At 48.6% G+C, this 19,793-nt stretch overlaps 1 protein-coding gene across 8 annotated transcripts in view; it reads left to right on the forward strand.

Moving 5' to 3' along the window:
* DUSP22 (dual specificity phosphatase 22) overlaps positions 1-19,793 on the forward strand; it is a 69,612-nt gene that overhangs the window by 40,739 nt on the left and 9,080 nt on the right. Inside the window, exons 4-9 of one of the 8 annotated variants that reach the window (XM_070583920.1) lie at positions 1,781-1,830; positions 8,703-8,762; positions 11,369-11,443; positions 13,691-13,862; positions 14,349-14,421; positions 16,166-16,417. In XM_070583920.1, the coding sequence (XP_070440021.1) occupies positions 1,781-1,830; positions 8,703-8,762; positions 11,369-11,443; positions 13,691-13,862; positions 14,349-14,421; positions 16,166-16,203 (468 nt within the window). In that variant the 3' untranslated portion in view covers positions 16,204-16,417. Of the gene's footprint in view, positions 1-1,780; positions 1,831-8,702; positions 8,763-11,368; positions 11,444-13,690; positions 13,863-14,348; positions 15,507-16,165; positions 16,418-18,275; positions 19,674-19,793 lie in introns of those variants that run through there. The other 7 variants (XM_008528461.2, XM_070583918.1, XM_070583917.1 and 4 more) reach the window with 7 other exon arrangements.

Consider the following 19,793-nt stretch of genomic DNA (forward strand, 5'->3'; position numbering starts at 1 on the left):
CAGCAGTAAGGGGTTTGAGAAGAGATGCTGGAGAGCTTATGGGCCCCTTAGAACAGCCAGAGAAACAGGCTCTCAGCTGGAGTTCCAGGAGCAACACCCAGACCACGTCACACAACTGCCCAGTGAGATCTGCTGCCACGTCTGCCCCCAGCACTGCCTGCACCTGCCACACAGGTGCTCTTCGCCTGTCTGACTCTTCCCATGTCCTGTTTACAGATCCGCCTCGAGTAGATGTGTCAGATGGTGAAACCCGGTCCTGATCCACACCCTAATAGCAAAGGAGGTTGAGAAACGCAGTTTCCATGGATTCTGTATTGGAAAAGTGGGATTCTCAATGTGGGAAAGTATCAGATGTGGTGGTGTGGCAGGGTTCGGGGCAGCCACAAATTCCAGTGTTGCTCACAAGACTCCCTTGGCAGATACGGCACAGAGATCCCTAATGATATGAGTTAACAGTAAAATTGTAATGATCAACTGCAAAAGATTTTCAAAGAATTCTGGGAGACAAATTATTTTGTGATGTATCTGCTGAGGGACTTGTGGTTGTCGTACTGCGATTCTGAATATTTTTCCATCATTTACTCTTGTAGGTGGGTTATTTTTCTAGCTTCTGATGTGTTCCCCCACTTACTATCCATGATGCAGCAGCAGCAAGATCCTAAGAGATTAGGCTATCAAGAGAGGAGGACTTAGGGGCCAGCCTGGTGGTGCAGCGGTTAAGTGCGCACGTTCCGCTTCTCGGCGGCCTGGGGTTCGCCGGTTTGGATCCCGGGTGCGGACATGGCACCGCTTGGCAAGCCATGCTGTGGTAGGCATCCCACATATGAAGTGGATGAGGATGGGCATGGATGTTAGCTCAGGGCCAGGCTTCCTCAGCAAAAAGAGGAGGATGGGCAGCAGTTAGCTCAGGGCTAATCTTCCTCCAAAAAAAAAAGAGAGGAGGGCTTAGAAAGGGTCCATGGAGGTCTTCAGGAAACCATATTCTTTTGCAAAGGTCCCTGACATTTCTGGATTCTGTATTTTTACTTGGCATTGAAGACCTTTTGAACTGTACTCTAAATCCCGCTCAGGAAGAAACAACCAGATTTTGTTTCATTAAAACTCAGATTTAGCATGATTTTCTGTAGCATGAATTTACTTAAACATTTTTTATAGATTTTTATAGAGACCTATGTCAAGTTCATTTTTTTTTCAAATCTAACCATTCTTTTTTAAAAAATGTATTAGTTTGGTACACAAACTTTTACTTTTCTGAAAAGCAAGCAAAATAAATTGTTTTTCCAATGTGTAAAGCTTCTCCCAGTGCATCAGTGAACGGTGGCTCTCCTCATGCTGAAACTGGACGAGGAAACTGTAGCTAGCATTATAGTTTTTAGTCATCGTGTTAAGGTTTTTACTAACAGTGCTTCCTTTTTGGCCATTTAGGACCCTAAATGAAATAGATGAAAAATGTGGAATATGTGAACAGCTCTCTGAGATGATAGTTCTGGAATTTGTTGACGCTTACTGGAAAATACTCAATTATTTCACTTTTTTGATGAACACTGTCTAACCTACAAACTGTTTGCAAACTAGAGTGTGAATATTTGTGTGCATGGTCGTGGAAAATACCAGGAACCTTAATTAAAGAGTTTTTCCCCAGTTCCTTGGCAACAAAAGATGAGTGAAAAACTTCTCCTTTTTATTTTTTATTTTTTGACCTGAGTAAATAGTTCCTTTAAATATTTTACTCCACTGAGTATCATCTTTTTATTTTGTTTTATTTTTTATCATTCTACAGGGGGTTAAATACCTGTGCATTCCAGCAGCGGATTCACCATCTCAAAACCTGTAAGTGTTTTTTTCCCTGTGTTATTTGGAGATATTAAAAATGAATAAAGGACTATAAAGTCAAATAAGTTAAGGACTGTACAGTCTTTGGAGCCTATGGGACCCCTGCTCCCATGCACAGCTGCCACCCCGCGGGGAGCCGTGAGGCCACAGCCGGCTGTGCTGCCACGTGGGCAGTGCCAGAGCTGGAGGTGCGCTTCTTGTGCAACGCCCACTGACGGGAGTCTACTCAAAGAGTCTAATTTGTAAAAGGACCCTCAAAGCAAAGCTTTAGCATGTTCATCCTTTCTCTAAAAGCAAACGCTTAAAGGAGCTGTTGGGTTTTGTCTGAAGTAGCACTGTCAAATAGAAATAGATATGAGCCACAAATGCAAGCCACACACGTAATTTTAAGTTTTCTAGGAGCCACGTTAAAAAAAGTAAAAAAAAAAAACAAAACAAAAAACAGGTGACAAAAGTTTTAGTAATATGCTTTGTTTAACCCAATATATGCAGAATACTATCATTTCAACATATGCTCAACACACAAAAAAATTGAGATATTCTACATCTGTTTTTTTCATACTAAGTCTTCAAAATCTGGTATGAGTTTTTACGCTTGCAGCGCATCTCAGCTTGGACCAGCTTCGCTTCAAGCGCTCAACAGCTCCCAGTGGCGGCAGCCTCCACATGGCACAGTGCAGTTCTCCAGCCTGTCTGAGCTGAGCGAACAGGTCTTTCTAGTTTGGGAAAGTCCAGTCCTTGTTTCCTCACAGCTGAATACATCTTTGATGCCATATTCACTCTGTTTGCCCCTATAGAGAGGAATTCATAACTGCTCCTCTGGCCAAATGCCGGCAGTTGTGTGGGGACTCTCGGGGCTGGGCTTTGCCAGAGTGGGGCTCTGCAGACGCTTGGCAGTGACGGCTTTAACATTCACACCCTTCCGTGTTCAGAAGTGCCCCAGAAAGACCATGACTTGGCTGAAAGTTGTACTGAAGCTTGGAATTGGACCTCGCAGGCTGACAGGCTGGGGCAGAAGAAGTTCTGGCCATTCAGTGCATCCAGTGGCCCCCAGCCTCTGCTTCTCAGGCTGGCCTTGTGTTGGGCGTTGGAGGTCAGACACAACAACCCTCCTAGAATTACATGTGACTGCATTTCATCAGGGAAGTTATAAGCTTTGATGGTGTTTGCAAATCTGGGAGTGAGGATTCATCCTTCGTGATTCTCAAGCTCTATGGCCTACAAATCCTACAAATCAGAGGTACAGACCTCACAGTGTTATGTTTGCTACCCCAAGTGTCCAGCCTCTCCAAAAACTGCTGAATCCCAGAACATCAGCCAGCCTTAGTTTTTCACTGTTGGAGAGCAGAGAAATCACAGGTTATGCAATGATTTTGTGAGATCTGCCTATTGGAAAAAAAAAATGGGGCTGGAGTGAGATGGATTTATGTGGGGCAGAGTAGGAGTAGAGCAGGGGCCGGCGGGTATAGACTTAGACCAGGACAAGGAGAGGTGGGTTGGGAGGGGGCAAATAATTCTGCTGAGGCCTGTGCTTCCATACTAGCTCTCCATATCTCACAGAAATAAGTCATTTTTTCTGATTGAGGATGGTGGAGGAGAGATTTTACTGGGATCTCTAGGCAAACCAGTAGCCTGGGTCGGGAAGGCGGAGGAGAAGCGCTAGAGAACTTCCTTGGTTACTAGTCGTGTCAAGAAACAGAAGTGGTTGGAAGGGCATGTGTGTACGGAAGGAAGTGAGCCACTGCCTTTCTCTGAAGACCATAGCAATCTTCTGCCTGTGTTTTGGTGGCTATTTTTAGAATGGTTGCTTTGCTCTTATCTCAAACTGAGATTCTTACATACTGTTGAGCTTGTCAATACCTGCCTGGCAATATGACTCTTTGGAAGAATCAGATTGCAACACATCCTGGGCATTTGTTGTCAGGGCACATGGCCACCTACACTTGAGCTGCCTCCAGGACTTTGCAGCTTTGATGGAGCCAAGCACTGTGCTTGATGTCCAGGGCAATGACTCTGACTTACCAAGTGAAGATTGAGTGTTGAGCAGTCCTACACTGTATAGACAAGAAAGCGGTGAACCTAGACATTCGATGTCTTAAATTTAAAACCAGTTCCATCCACCTTGGACAAGTCATTTTAACCCATCTGAACTTTAGTTGTCTCATTTGAAAAATGCCTGCCTTCAGGATTTTTGGAGATGAGTTCATGTATGTGGAAGTGTTCTCTGTGAACTCAAGGACTTTTGAAAGTAAAAGAATATTTTTACTCTACTCAAAGTATATTAACATATCTTGAGTTAGAGAAAAGATAATGGAAATAAGTTTTGGTGCTCGGGAGGCCCACTTCAGTTACTTGGAAGATGTGCTCACATGACAAGAGAATGCAGCAGCTGCTGCTCTGAGTTCCTGTCTCATGGGTCAGTTCGAATCTTCTGGCAAAACCAGCCCAAACACAGTCACCTTGGGGCCAGAGGACTAGCCCCTTAGATTTGAGTTAGTTCTCTCCTGTCCCAAGTATGTACAGAGATGTGTGGTTTGGCTTTTAACACTTTCCTTGTATCTGGATGAAAGTAGGGGGTGGGTACCGTGTTTCAACAGGTAGGTTAATACTGTATCCATGTTTGGGGCAAATGACAGAAAGAACTTGCAGAGAAAGACAGAAAGAAACTTGCTGCTATTTTGAGTGAAGATCTACGACAGTGCGACCTCTCTTTCAGTTGGGAAAGGAAGTCAAGACCATAACTCATCAAAAGGCAGAAAAGTCATGTTCTTAGGCCCTGGTGTGATTCTTTGGGGAAACTTATTTTTAATCCATCAGTCATAGCAAAGTTTATGCATAAGTGAGGGTTTGGGCCCATAAATGTCCATTATTCTATCAGTATTTCTTGCTCTGCTGACATTATGTGGAGATGTGGAGTTAAGTTGGGGATCTAGGTGTACTATTTATGGTGAGAGAGGGCCTACGAAATAGCTTGAGTTTCTCTTCACCTGTTACGGATGTTGCACTGGAAAGCATAACGTGCCTTTTGAGGTGAGCGTGCTTTCATGATAGAATCAGACTGTGGACGTTGGCAGGCAGAACCCTTGACTCTGTTTACATGACCTACCTCACTCCAGGTAGCCCGTAGTTAGTACTCACCAACATGAGGAGCGTGTGAAGGCTGGCACCAAACCTTCACTTTCTGTATCGTCAACCAATGTAGATGGTCGAGAGACAAACATTCTTAGTGCTCTGGTTAACAAAGCAAGAGAAATCGCGTCCGTCACTTGGAAAATGTGCTCTAGGTAACCCAACAATTAAAACCTAGTAGTTCTTTAGTGCGGCCACTTTTAATTCCTGATGCCTGAGAGTTCCTGTTTATAATGACGAATTCTAGTAAACTGTATCACTTATTGTTTTAAACTGGTTACAGATTTTTAAAATTATTTCCAACTCTGGATATAATTTAAGGTTTTATACCCTAAATCTTTCCGCACAAATCCCTATGCCGACAGGAATTCTTCGTGCTAATTGTGCTTGGTGAGAGGTTTGTGACCTTTTGAGACTACCTGCTTTCACTTGGCATTCAGTTGCCCAAAAAGGCCAGTGTTCTGTCTTGGCCTTAATGCTCACAAACTCTCCTTCTGACCTTCCAGGAATTTAAAATGCAGAAACCTGGGTGAGATAACATTAGCACATTAAAATTTTAGCTCAGTTCCCCCAACCACCTTGCCTTGCAAAGTCAGGAAATGTGAAAGTTCAAGTTCTCAGAGTCATAATAACCCCACAGACCCGGGCTGGTACGTTTTGCATGATTTCTCACAATGAGAGGCATCCTAGGGTTTGTGACACGCACTGAGTGTTCCCCACATCCCAATGTGGGGCGGGTTAGTGAATGAGGGCTTTTGGAAATACTTGGTTTTCCTTTCTCTCTGTGCTTTCTTAGGCAAGTCATTTCTCTCATCTGTAAAATACCTATCATTTTTATAGTATTAGGTGAGATAAGTAAAGCTGTTTTTTATGAACACTAAGCATTTCCACAAGTAAGATTATACTTTGTGTCTGCACTCTATAAGGAATATTAATGTATCCCGAGAGTGAATGGTTGGATGCATAGTAGCTTATTTTATTCAGGCAGTTTAATATTTATTAAATTGGTGTTTTGTATTTAGACATCGTTAGGGGGATAATTGTCTCTCTTCATCTTCTCCTTCTGCCGAGTCCTGGGGAGTCTGGTCTGTGCTGTGCGGTTGGTGACATCGCATCGGCACAGGACGGCCTGTGTGGCCTTCAGTGGTTTGAGAATCGAGCGGGCTCTAAATTTCTTGAGGTTTTTGTGGGCAGAAGAGGCATTAGCAATACAGAGAGTGTAAAATACAGTGTTTCATACTGATATTAAAATATCAGTAAAACTTCCTTGCCTTTAATCTACCTTCCTATCTTTTTGGGTATGTTTTCTTTAGTTTAGTTGGTGTCTTCTGTACTTCTACATTTTTCTTTATTTTCATTATTAAAAAGCAGTTTTGAAAGATCAGAGGTAAATGGGCCCTTGGAGTGCTACAATCCTGCTTCCAGACAGAGATGCACACTCATGTGTGTACACATACACACATGCTCACGCATGACTCCTGAGGACTCTGCAGCCCACAGAAGTGAGAAATATGCAGAAAACGTATATTATTTTCATAAGACTTTGCTTATTCAACTTAAAGAACTATTTTTCAGTCTTAGACTCTGTCCTCCTTGTTTTTTTAGTGTTGAACTATTCTTTGTGAAATGATATTGTGGTAGATGGTAGAGAGGTTTTTTTCCTTAGTTCATTTTTAAAATGACCTCATCTGGCAAAATGAAAAGTACAGTAAATATATTCCCCCAATTTTTTAAAAATGTTGTCAGGGCAAAAAATATACCAGTTCGGGAATTGCTCGCATACCTGTCAGGTCTGTGTTGAATGCTGCGCGCATGTGCCATGCGGATGAAGACTCTCCGCGGCTCTCTTCAGGGGATGCGAGAGTCCCGCAGGCAGTGTGGCCGGAGGGGCCCGCTCAGGGCCTGGGGGCCTGCACCGAGTTTGCCCCAGGAGGACCAACTCTCTGGTCCATGTCCACCTCCCAGGGACTGGGCTCAGACAGAAGACTTCACTCATTTGCCTTTTTTTTAAGCATTGCTTTCTGAGGAAAAAAATTCTAAGGGTACTTGTCTTTCCTGTGTTTTTCTGTTTTGCTTTCATATATATACACAGACATGCACACATATACACACATATTCATACTCTGTTGGGGGAAGGAGAAGCATCCTGGATCTCGTGGCTTTTGCTGTCAGTACAACCTGGTCTGGTCCTGCTGGCTTTGGGGTAAGCCCAGCTGCCCTTCCAGGTACTTGGCCAGACCCCTGGGCTCCTGTTCAGACAAGCAGAGTTCTCAGCAGGACAGGACTGCCTCAGATCCCACAGTGGGGATCACAACCTCCAAATCTTGCAGGCTTGGAGTAAGGAGGAATTGTTCAGCCTCAACAAATGAGCATTGTGTGATGTGGTTTTGCTCCATCTGTCCACCATGGTTTTTGTGAACCCTCTGAAGGTCAGGAAAACCTGGCTGGTCCTGGCTCTTAGCCTCTGGATGAGGGGTGAGGGGTTGGGTGCACTGATCAGTGAGGAGAGCCAGCACAGAGTGAGGAGGAGGAAGGGGACGATGGCAGCGCTGGCTGTTTGTGGAGGACACCTCTCATCGGAAGCGCCCTTCTCTACCCCTCGGGGTGTTCTCTCTGGATGTCGGCAGCAGCAGGCACTATGGGGTGAGTTTGTGACACTCCTGTAGGTCGTGCTTCCCTGTGGATGAGCCCAGCAGGCTTTCCTCGAACAGACCTTACTCCACGTCTTGATATGGAAGTAAAGGTACAAAGTGAAGAGAAACAAAACGAAGAGGAATAGGGAAGCTGCTGTGTTCATTGAAACAGCTTGTGGTGGATGGGGCTCCAGATTTGCTTCTGCTTCCCGTTGGAGAGTTGAGCAATGCGAGGACTGGAGCCGCGGGTATTTCCCACTGTGGAGGAGGGAGTTCAGTGACCAGGGCTTGGGCTTATGTCATTAGCTTCCCTGGAAATAACCCCCACTGCCTGCAGCGCACCCAGGCAGCAGTGCCGAGCCTGCCTCCTGCCGTTCTTGGAAAAGGCTCTTCTAGGAACGTCTGCCTGGCCTGGCCTTGCGCCAGTTGCGTTCATGAGTCAAGCTTCGTGGTGGGGCTCTGCGCCACCCCTTCGTGGGCGTCGTTACACTCCGAGGTCGGGGCCATCAGCAGCACCCTCACGGATGCTGCCACCCCAACCCAGTGGTGGACAGGGGCTGTCCGTGGGTTTATCCTGGGTTTAACACTTGGTGTAGACAACTGAGCGAGGGAAAGCTGGCCGGTTGGGGTGGGGAGGGGCGCCTCCTCAGGACTTCCCTGGCTCCTCACCTCCTTCACACTCGCTCTGGGCTCGCGGGTCTGGGTGTTGCCCTCCTGACCACACCCCCACGCCCACTCTCTTGTTTAGAGATGTGGCAAGGCTGACTCCACAATATAAGACTTGGGTTTCATCGTACGTGTGGTTTAGGACATGCAGGAATAAAAGCCAGATATACAGAGTTGTTCCCACTCTCAGGTTTCAGTAAAGGGATTCACTTGTCATTCACATGTGGAGATCTTGGTGAGCTCCACAGCACTGACCACGTACCCAAGACACCAAGCCCTGTCCGCCTGGAGGGGACTGCTGGCCCTCACGTCACTGGTGCCGCCGCAGTGTACTCAGAAGCCATCTGTGGTTTGCTCACTGACTCAGGCGGTTGTCATTCGTTTCTAGATTCGCTTTTCCTTTTCTGGTTGCTATCTTCTTCCCTGCCTGTCTTGTCTCAGATGCAGCTCTCGCCGACCAGAAGGAGACCCACAAAGGACAGGCAAGAGCATGGGCTGCAGGTGCGGACAGGGCCCCAGTGTGGGAGGCCTGGTGGACAAAGGCGTGTGCCGTCCAGCTGCACCCCTCAGCTGCTGGCCTACAGTCAGGGGTGAGCCCTGGGTTTTGGGGGGCCTGGCCTGGCCTGGAGCCTACAGCGAACTTACCGACCCGCTCTGGCCTGTCTGCCATCTGCAATGGCCTGCGGAGGAGGACACCCCACACTGCATAAACCATAAAGCAGACCGTAGATGGCAGCCTGTAACCGCTCCTAGGCCAGGCCAGTTGGCTCACTGTCTTTCAAACTGTTGAATTAGTTGCTGATGTCAGGTAGGTTGTGTTTGGCTATAAGTAACAGGATATCTGGTTAACACTGTTTTAAGTTATAAAGACATTTATTTACTTCACTCTGTGACCATGAAGCCTGGAGGCGGGGCTGCCGGGCCTGGGCAGCCCACAGTGCCCCTCGCTGCCGTTCTTTCACCCTGGGCCGTTGCCTTGCTGGTGGGCAGCTGACGCAGCTTGGTGTGGCGCTCACTGCAAGTCCCTGGCACAAAGACTGGGGCGGAGATAGACAGCTTTCTCTTCTTTTCTTTTCTTTTTTGCCGAGAAAGATGAGCCCTGAACTAAGACCTGTGCCCGTCTTCCTCTGTGTTGCATGTGCGACTCCTGCACTGCGTGGCTAGTGAGTAGAGTAGGCCTGTGCCCAGGATCCGAACTCACGAACCTGGGCCGCTGACGCAGAGTGCCCGGAACTGTAACCACTCAGCCTCGGGGCCGGGCCTGATAGCTTTCTTTTCATCAGGAAGTGAAGACATTTCTAGATGCCCCCAGCCCACTGCCTCCCCTGTGTTCTTTGGGGCTGGAGCTGGAGGGAAGATGGCATATCCTGAGGGTCTGGGCACTTTGCTGCCCCACACACAGTCAGAACTGGAGGTCTGCCATGGTTCCGGAATCAGAAGCTTCGCTGCGAACTCCAGATTGTGGGTTTCTCTCGAGCGGGGAGCTCTGATGGCACAGAGCCTTCCCTCCTGCCTGCAGCGCCTTGCCCTGGGGCTGGGCTTCTCCCGGTCAAATCCCCCAAGTGCCCACACCCCTCCATCCCAGTGCAGTCTGCTCACTGCCCGGCCCCCCCCAGGGCTTTCTGCTTCACAGCCCTGCCATGAGGACTCTTTCAGGACTAACACTCAGATTTCAGGTCACAGCAGGAGTCTTGTCTTACCTGCTTATGCCAAGCCAGTGTTTGGGAGTAGAGTTGAATGCCCCGAGTCACTTTATAAGTCTGCATGGGGAGCATCTGTCCCTAGGAGAATTAGCGGTGGCTCCACTCGCAGTGTTCTGGTAGGTAGAGATTTCAGCTGAGAGTCTGGAGTCCTTGGGTTTAGGTCTCTGCACGCGTGCTGACATCATGCCTTGTGTTTGGCTACAGTGGTGTGCGTGCGTGTGCACTGACACTTTCCTTGTCGCCCGCCTGCCCTCATGCAGCTGGGCACTTACCCCTCGGCGGCTGAGTTTCTTCTGCAGTCAATACCTGGCTGAGTTTGCTTTCCCACACCTGCATTTCCCATTCTTATTAAACTCATTTGCCCTGTCTGCCCTCATGAGAAAGTAGACCTAGTTTGTGCAGTGGGGCCTACATCTTATTCATCCCTGAATCTGTTGCAGCTTACCAGAGTCCCCAGTAGATTGTCAATACTCAATCAGTATTTAAGGGAAGTGAATTTAGTCCGTGGGTAACTTAGATAGTTTGCTGCTTTATAAACCATTCAAAGGTAGAAGACATAGAAAAGCACACATGTACTCTGTGGGTCCTCTCAGAGTACTTGCACTTAACCCGCCAGCCAGTCTAGAACCCGATGGATGCCGATGTCCACGTGCTACATGGGCAGGTTCTGGGAGGAGGGGCAGCCAGAAGGAGGGCGGGCCATGGTCCTGTCGCCTTAGAGGACTTTGGGGTTTGTAGAGCAGCCCGGCGTGCATTACCTCACCCCACCCTGTAAGATATTATTCCCTTTATAAGTGAGGTTAGGGGAAGATAAGTGCCTTTCCCAAGGGCACACAGCCAGTTGGTGGCCAAGCAGGGGTCAGAGCTGCCATTTCCGTTTCCCCACAGCTCCTCAGTGACATGCAGACTGGACCTACGGAAGTCAAAGGAGACCGAGATGGGAGTGGATTACTGGGTTTTCAGATTATCAGAAGGACACTGGCTTTTAGGACTTGGGGAGCCACATGGTGAGGGCACCTTCCTCACCTGGATGGCTGTGACTGCTCGCAGCTGGTGTGTGGGTCATCTGTGTGGGGCACTGGCATGCTGCTAGTGTCAAGGGGCCCAGACTGACCACAGGGATGGGCAGATCACTCTCCCCCAAGTCAGTGGCAGCTGTGTGTTTCAGGGATTCCTTGCAGAGAAATTCTGAAAATCCCAGAAGATGGGCAGCCTTCCCCGGGCCTCAGTGTTGTGTGTGATGGATTCTACAGCTTGAGGCAGCTCTGGCCCCAGACAGTGTGACCAGGGTTTTGAAGCTGTGGGACTCTGAGACCTTTTCAAGAAACCTCAGGTGGATTTTTCTTTTCATCATATGTTGAGTAAAGTAGAGAGATGTCACTTCTCTCTTTTTTTCTCCCCCAGGACAAGACATTTCAAAGAGAGCATTAAATTCATTCATGAGTGCCGGCTCAGGGGCGAGGGCTGTCTTGTACACTGGTATGTACGTCTCTTGCATAATAATAGCTTAGTGTGTTCTGCTCAGCTTGACTTCTCATCGTGTGTTTTTCTGTGTGTGATTAATTATTTCATCTAATAGTTTTCTCTACATTCCCCCCCACCCCCGAGCACACATCCTCCCTGACCCTTGCTGTCTGTTAGTCATCATTTGCTCTTGTTGAAGGAGAAGCCTACAATGCTTTTTTTCATTTTCACTTAGGATTTTCATTTTTGCAGTTAGGACTTCTGTAGGGACTGTCGAGGTTACAGAGGACAGAAGTTCCTTTCCTGCCTCCATCTACCGCTCTGCCAGAGCAGCCTCTTCTGAGGCCGTGGGGCTGTAGGCTCACCCCTGAAACTCCAGTGGCCTTTCAGAACATTGTTTCTTTCTGGAGAATTTTGATTGCACATATGGGTGTTTGCACTGCATTACTATTAACAACAAAATAACCATTTCTTCTCTGTTTACAGATTGAGGCTTTTATGTGTGTTTGGCTGACTGCTTTGCTTTGAAAAGATCTGAATAGTCTCTTAAACAGTTTATGTACAGCTATTATATGTATATCATATGTTCTGCATTCAGCTGTACGCTAGGCATGTAGATATATGTATGCATATGTACCCACACACTGTTATAACACACGTAACCCAAGGACAGCACACGTAAGGCTCTCAGCTCCGCACCTGGCACATAGTGAGCTCTCTGTGAGTGTGGGCTCTCATTTTCATTGCAGCATGTGTTCATGATATGATAACTAGTGTGTCCAGGGAACCAGCAGCCAGTGTTCTGGAGCCAGGGCTCTGCTGTCTGTTAAGGTGCAGGCTCTCTCTCAGATGAGGCTTGATCTTAGTTAACTTAAAGCTTAATCTTTTGAGTTCCCCCAGAGAAGTTGCTGTTGTAGTGAAGGCTCTCCAGAAATGCAAAGCGATGTCTTCTGGGGAGTGTTGCTGCTAAGGCTGGTGGCAGTCCTGCCATGGCAGAGGGGACCCATTGCATGGCATCCAGAAGAGCCTTTCATGAAAATTGTCATTTGTTCTAAGGGCCAGTAGCCTGTAATGGGGGCCAAGGATGCTTTGCTTTAAAAATAGTGTTCTGTAGTTTTATACAGTTCTTGAAATGGTGTGATTTTTCATTTTACTTTGAAAAAGGATAGGCCATGTGATAAATACAAATTGCAGGCTTTGAAGTGACATTCATTTTCATTTGCTTTAAAGTGCTTGGGGGTGTAGGTGAAGCCTTGTAACGGGAGTTCTGAGACCCCTGCCTGGGCTCCTGTGGCTCCGGGTGAGCCGGAATCTCCAGGGCTGCAGCCCAAGAGGATGTGTTTCTTAAAAGCTCTCTCAGTATTGCTGATATAAAGCCGCAGGGAAGAGCCACTACTTGAGAGTGTTTTATTATTATTATTATTATTTATATTTGAATATGTGTGGGCCTGATATTCTAGGAATTCGTATTTCATACAGTTGTGTAAATCTGAAGACAGGCTTGTCTAAAAATGAGAAATTGGCTAAACTTCCCCGTCTTAAACCGTTGCTAGACCACTCTAAGTCTGACACAGCACAGCCTTTCTGTGACCGCCTTAATTTGCATACGCATTTAAAATTGGTCCCCTTACTCAGCCTGTTCGAGATAGGCAACCGCTGCTGCCTGCAGAGCGGCCACTTGGCCCGCAGCTCACAGCAGGCCGAGTGTGCCACGCTGGCCCTCTGCTTAGTCAGGGCAAGAAGAACACGAAATACGTGGTAGAGGCCTCTGTATTTAATGTTTTTTTAAGTTTCGGATTTAGCCCTCATGTACCTAAGAAAACCAGACTTTTAAACATGAAGGCTTCTCCACTGCTTAGCTTATGGATGGATTTACTGTGTAGATCTCAGACCCTCAGTTCCCTTGCTGTGCTTTCGTAATTTTATCTGTTTGGGGAAATAGAGAATATCTGAAGAAAGGCTCAGGAACAATACAGAATCAGGAAACTGAAGTGCCCAGAGCCATAGCCAGTGAAAAATCAATAAAAAATGAGGCTAACACAGATAAAGGATGCCTGAGATTCAAGCGTCGTAAAGCGGAGGGCAGTGCGTATGTTTCTGAGTAATTTCCTAGTAACGTGCTGGCTTGCTGTTTGCTCATAAGCCAAGGCGGGAAGACTTGGGAAAATGGGGTCCACAGAATCCCCTGCTCCAGACAGATCGGGAGGTAGACTTGTGAACCTAAACGTGTCTTGCCCATGTGTCGTTCTCCTGGCCCCGCAGCCTGGCCGGCGTCTCCAGGAGCGTGACTCTGGTGATTGCCTACATCATGACCGTCACCGACTTTGGCTGGGAAGACGCCCTGCACACGGTGCGTGCAGGGAGGTCCTGTGCCAACCCCAACCTGGGCTTCCAGAGACAGCTCCAGGACTTTGAGAAGCATGAAGTGCACCAGGTAACACACCAGGGGACTTTGGTAACATAGGCAGCAGCCCCGGAGAAGATGCCTCAGTCTTTCTGTACACACCTGGAATCATCGCAACTAGAGTTGGAAAGACCCACAGAGGTTGTCTGGTCCAACGATGGCCCACCTGGATCCCCACTGCAGTTGTCACTGGGCTGTAGTTCACCAGCCGCAGCCACAGGATGTCACCCCTTATCCTTTTCTTTAGGCCCTGTGTTAGTTTCTCTTTCTCTCCCTTTGGGTCAAGTGCCTTTCTTGGTTTGGCTTGCTTTCATGTCCTCAGGCCAAAACCTTGAAGAAGCAGTTATTTCTCTTGCTTGACCCTGGCTGGCCAACCACAGAACTATGATTGCCCAATGCCCACTTATTTCCCTGTTTGTATGTGGCCAAGTTGGTACCATTAAGTAAGAGGTGAAATGCCTATGGGGATTCAGGGGGTTGTGTGTGACATTTTGGTTTTGTTTCCTACTTTTCCAGTACCGGCAGTGGCTGAAGGAAGAATATGGAGAGAGCCCTTTGCGGGATGCAGAAGAAGCCAGAAACATCCTGGGTAAATATAAAGAGCAAGGGCGCGTGGAGTCCCAGCCTGGCGCGAGGCGGTGGAGCAGCTTTCAGGCCGTGCCTCCTCTGGCCTTCAGCAACTACATGACGGAGACCTAATGCAGAGCCGTTTGCGGCCTGCCTTTCCCCTTCCCGCCGCTTGTCCTCCCTGTGTTCCTGCTGGTACCCTGCTGTGCTGGCTGCCGCTTCCAGGGCAGGAAAGGGAGGGTGGCGAAGGTGGAGCCGGGTTCCTTCCCCAGCCCTCCCCAGCCCTGCCCCAGGCCCTGTGACCTGCCCACTCCTGCCCCACCTGAGCTTGCTGCACTGCTGCCTGGCACCTCCGCGTGTGCACGCGTGTGTGCGCATCTGTGTGTGTGTGTGTGTAAACTCTGAATGTTCACGTTGCTGAAACAGTCACAAAATCCACACTGCCAGGGTTGGTATTGCCACCTTTCCCTTTGTGCAAGACTCCACGTGGAAGGCATTTGAAGTTGACATCCAAAAAGCTGCTCAGCCAGAAGCAGCCTGTGCGTGTGAGCAGACAGCGAGGAGAACTCAAGGGGAGGCCGAGCAGCTGCAAGCGGCGGCCTTCCCAGAACCCAGGGTGGCCACAAGAGGGGCAGCAGGAGGCCAGACTCCCTCCTGAGGGTGGTTCCAGGGGCCGTGGAAGGATGGGTGCTCTGACGTCGCCTCAGTGTTAATGAGAGTGCCCCAGGCTGCGGTTCCTTGCTGCCTAGAGTCAAGGCCACCTTTTCAGCCCATCTGTCCTCACTTGGTGTCTGTTCTCTGTGGCACCCACTGCGTTTTAGTTCCACGGGGAGCACTACCTCTTCAGCCAAAGCTGTATGCCCAGACGCCCTCCTCTTCCTCCTGTCCAGCTTCCCTGCTCCAGCTTCCCGCTGCTCTCATTCTGCAGGGGCCTCTGGCCAAGTTTGCATGCTCCCTCAGGAATTTGGAAGAAAGAGCATTTATTAGGCATTGTAGCAGTTTGCATTAAAAATACCTGTAAAAATGCTGAGCGCTCACTAAGCACCTGTGTACATGCTGTGGCTTTGATATTTGATCTCAGCTACCTCATTAAATGTTTTTTGAAAAGGTGTTTTTCATTATTCCAATCAACTGTGCTTCATGGTTGAAAATGTTTGGTCATGATTGCTTTTGAAGCCAAAGGGAAAGCATCATTGAGCTGTTTAAAGTATCTGATTTGGGCTCTGATGATGCTTTCTGGTGGGTAAAATTCCACATGCAGACGGAGGCCAGAAGAGCGTCTGCAGTTTGCAGCTTGGGCAGCTGGCATCCTGGGATACTGTGAGCAACTCTGTGGTCCATTCCTCTGTGCCACTCAGATTGTTTAAGCACGCAGAGCCACAAGAATGGAAAAGTATACTTGGCGTCTCCCTAAAAAGATGTTGGAACCCAGTTTTTCCAAATTCCACCACAAAAAGAGCCCCTGAATAAGAAGAACAGTCTTCCTGTGCTTGTAGAGGGAGTGTCACAGGTGAGGTCCTTGGGGACCAGGGAGAATGGAGCTGCCTGACTCTGTCCTCACATACAGGCCCCAGACATACAGTGAGAAAGGGAAATGTGGTTGTAGAGTCATCCATCAACAGCTGAAACAGTTTCCCTGTAAAGTGCATTTTTTTCCTTAAACCAAAAAGAAATGTAAATATGTTAACAGGAAGAGTACTTAGGGCTGTACCCCGCAGGTCCTGAGTTGTTTCATATTTGTTGCCGGGAATGTTCTTTCTTCACAGCCACCCCGGGAATTCTGAAGCGCCGGGCCTTTCTCTGACAACTGTAATGTGCCTGAAGTTTCTGAAATGTTGCAAAGCTACAGAGCTTAGGCTGGGCTGCCAAAAAGAAATTCAACCTAGTGTTTATTTTCAAGTATCCAGAAGTGATTTGTAAACTTGTTTTTCACTTTAAATTGAATACACGTGTAATTGTGTTGTAATACGCTGAGAGCGAAGGATACTCTTTAGCAAGATAAAACATTTTTACCTTAACCCCGCTGCTGCAGCTATTTTTTTAACCTTAACCTGAACACCTACAAAGCGCTGTTTTGGTTACCGTGTCTTAATGAGATTGCTCTCATGAGGATCCTGCTGCCGCTGCGTAAACTCTGTTCGTGTGTTCTTAAATTTCCCAGTTTGGGAAATAGCTCTCGGTGTGTCTTTTATCCCTGGTTTGTGTTTTCCACGGTGGCATTTGCCAAACGCACACATTTTTGTTGCTAAAGGGCAGCCCGCCGCACTGACCTTCCTGGCGGCGTGTTCTTCCTTGGCTGAGGTGTGCGCGTGTTTCTGCCTCCAGGGTCCTGGAGCAGGTTTAGAGCTGCTCCTCCTAATGCTGGTTTCATTTTAGAGGCTGTTATTTTCCTCCAGAAGGCAGTGCGGTGGACACTAGGAAAAGTGAATTAATTTCTCCATGAGAGAAAAATTGATCCTCAATGTGAGCAGAGAGAAATTGGATATGGGAGTGATGTTTTGCCTGCGTATGTGGGAAGTGAATGCTCAGCACCCCTGGAATCACTGCATCACCGTGGGGTGTGCGTCCCGGGTCTCCTTTAACATGTGCTGCACGTTGCTGGATGCAGTTATTCTGATTCCAGATTCAGCTTTTAATTTGAAGGAACACAAACTGAACTGAGGAGCAATTTAAGTCGATTTCCTAAATTTTCCTTGTCTAAACCTAGTGGGGAAAGAGGGAAATTTAACTTTCTACTTCAAGGATAGGTTCGGCTTGAACTAAAGGCAGGTAGACGCAGGAGCTAATCCATGGACCCTTCGACTCTAGGTGGCAGGCTTCACATATATTCTGTTTCTGTTTCTGGTGCAGGGAAGCTCAGGGGAGGGTCTGGGAGCTATGTACTGGGGCAAAGAGGACCTTCTGTGCTGGCAGCAGCCCCTGATGTGTGTGAGATGATGAGCACTGATCAGTTTGGGGCATTAAAATGCTTATCCTGACTTACCAGGCTTCCTGGGTATAACACAGATAATCCAGTTGTAGGTGCCTCTGAGCACTCCCGTGTGCCAGACCTAGAAGCCGTCAGATGCCTCCATTTCCCACTGTGGGGATGCGCCAGAACCTTGTCTCTGTGGAAACTCAGGAGCAGCAGCCAAGGCTGAGTGCACAACCTCCGGAAGACCTGCATGTTGTGTGTAGGGCAGGAGGCAACAGCATTAGGAAAATACCTTTTCTGGCCACAATCCAGTACGGTCACTCATCCCTCGTGGCCTGACGTCCTTCCCCATCCACCTCTTCTTGCTGCAGGACCAGATCTGGCACCAACAATAACCCCCTAATAATTGGTGCCCTGCAGGTCACGAACTGTCACCCCGACCTGAGGCTCAGAGAGGCCAAGAAACACACTGAAAACTGAAAATGTTAGCACTGCTTTGCTTGAACCTGGATCTTTTGATTTTAAATTAGTGGACAGGGTGAGAGGCAGGGGCCGAGCCACCGGCTACGCCCCGAGAGCTGTGTGAGGCGCTGCTGCCAAGGCTGAGGCCGAGCAGAGAGCCGGCATGCTGCAGCAGGGCCACCAGGCTGTCCAAGCGGGACCTCTGTTTGGCTGCTTCCCCCCGTCTCAGGGGAGTTTGTTTTGGGCCACTGTGGGATGGTGGTCCATTCTTGTCTTCTCTGCAAGCCCATGGATGGTCCTGTGAATGGTGTTGCCCATGTTTAGATGTTAGAGGCAGAGGCGCCTTCTCTGTCTGTGACCAGACCAGCCATGTGGGGTCACCCTGGAGATGAGGATGGTGAGCTCCCCCTGCCTCGAGGGCCTTGGCTGGTTGGATGAGGTGGTCGTGGCCCAAGGCAGTTTTCTTAGGCTATTTTTTCTTTGATTTTCTTTGAACACAGATCTGTTCCAGCCTGGAACTCAGAATCATGCCTACAATGGAGGAGTTAACTGGCCACCTGCGCTTACCTCCACTCCATTCAGTTCTTTGCTCCTTCCTTTGACAAATGCATGTTCATCAGAGCAGGCGCCTTGGGACTCAGGCAGGATGCACAGACATATTCCTGATGCCCGGAAAGACTGTCATTTGGTGGGTTGGCAGTTAGGAAAATTGGCAGTTACAGAGCAGGTCATAAGGACTACCATAGGTGCTCTCCGTACTGTGTGGGAAGGAAATAGGGACACACCATTCCAGTTTTGGGATGAGGAATGTGGTGTTCAGGGAAGGCATCTCAGAAAAAGTAACAGCTATGGGAGAACTGAAGCATAAGTGCTAGAATTAGCTGGGCACAGAGGGAGGATGGGGTCCAGCAGAGGCCCAGCACGTGTGTGGTGGCACCAGAGAGCAGAGCGTGCTGGGGCAACCCAAAGTCACTTTTATGACCAGAGCGAGCACTAGGGGGGGGCAACACTGTGAGTGGTGCGGACACAAGCTGAGGCCTGTTGGCCAGGCTGTTATCATGGCAGCCTGTCACTGTGTGCCCAGTACCTGCTGTACAGTAACTGGTTACTTCTCACACCAGCCCTTGGAGCAACCGAGCTCAGAGGTCAGGGGCCCTGCCAGTTTCCCACAGGTCTGATTCCCAGCTTGGAGCCTTATAAGCAGTGTGAACGCCTTCTGAGGACATGGAGTCAGAGGTGGGGGGCTTGCTGAGCGAGCTGGGCCAGCAGGCACCAGGATCTGCATGGGTGGAGAAGGGGTTGTTACGGCCGTCCAGGTGATAGAGAGCAGGCCGTGGTGTGGGGGTGCAGAGGGGCTGAGGAGGCTGGTGGACTTGAGGGAGGCTGGGGAGGGAGAAGCAAGCACTCTCGGTGCCGGGTGGAACGTGGAGCACTAAGGGCTTGGTGGCCGTGCCACACTCTGAATCTTGCTTCCAACACAGTGGTCCTTTGTGTCAGCATCTTCCTGCGCCATGACGGTGTGTGGGCTCTGCAGTGTCAAGGTTAGATTTCAGGGGGCGCTAGACCCTGGGCCTCCAAGAGGTTTGTCTCTGGGTGTGACCCAGCTTTGCCGATTAGGTGCTCAAGTGTGCCCCTGCACCCAGAACGGACTCCCAGGAACCAGACTTGCAACAAGGTAGAATTCGGATGTCCAATTTCTTCATTTATTGTGAAAGATAAAACATTAGCTTTATGAAGACTAATTTTATTCCCTAGCCAGGCTATCTCTCTTTCATTATCAAGATTTTTGGAAATCAATACATTGTACACCCTAAACTTACACAATGTTGTATGTCAATTGTATCTCAATAAAGCTGAAAAAAAATGGAGTAAAACATCTTTTAAATCATTTAAAAAAATGAAGATTTTTGGGAAGCCAGATTAGTCACTGGGCATTGTGCTGTGAGTGTGGACATGAAGCTGAGAGCCTGGGGGCGGGGGGGGGGTGGTGCCCTGGTCTGGCGTGTCCACGGTTGGAG

This window comes from Equus przewalskii, chromosome 19 (genome assembly GCF_037783145.1).
Source record: "Equus przewalskii isolate Varuska chromosome 19, EquPr2, whole genome shotgun sequence".
NCBI lineage: Eukaryota > Metazoa > Chordata > Mammalia > Perissodactyla > Equidae > Equus > Equus przewalskii.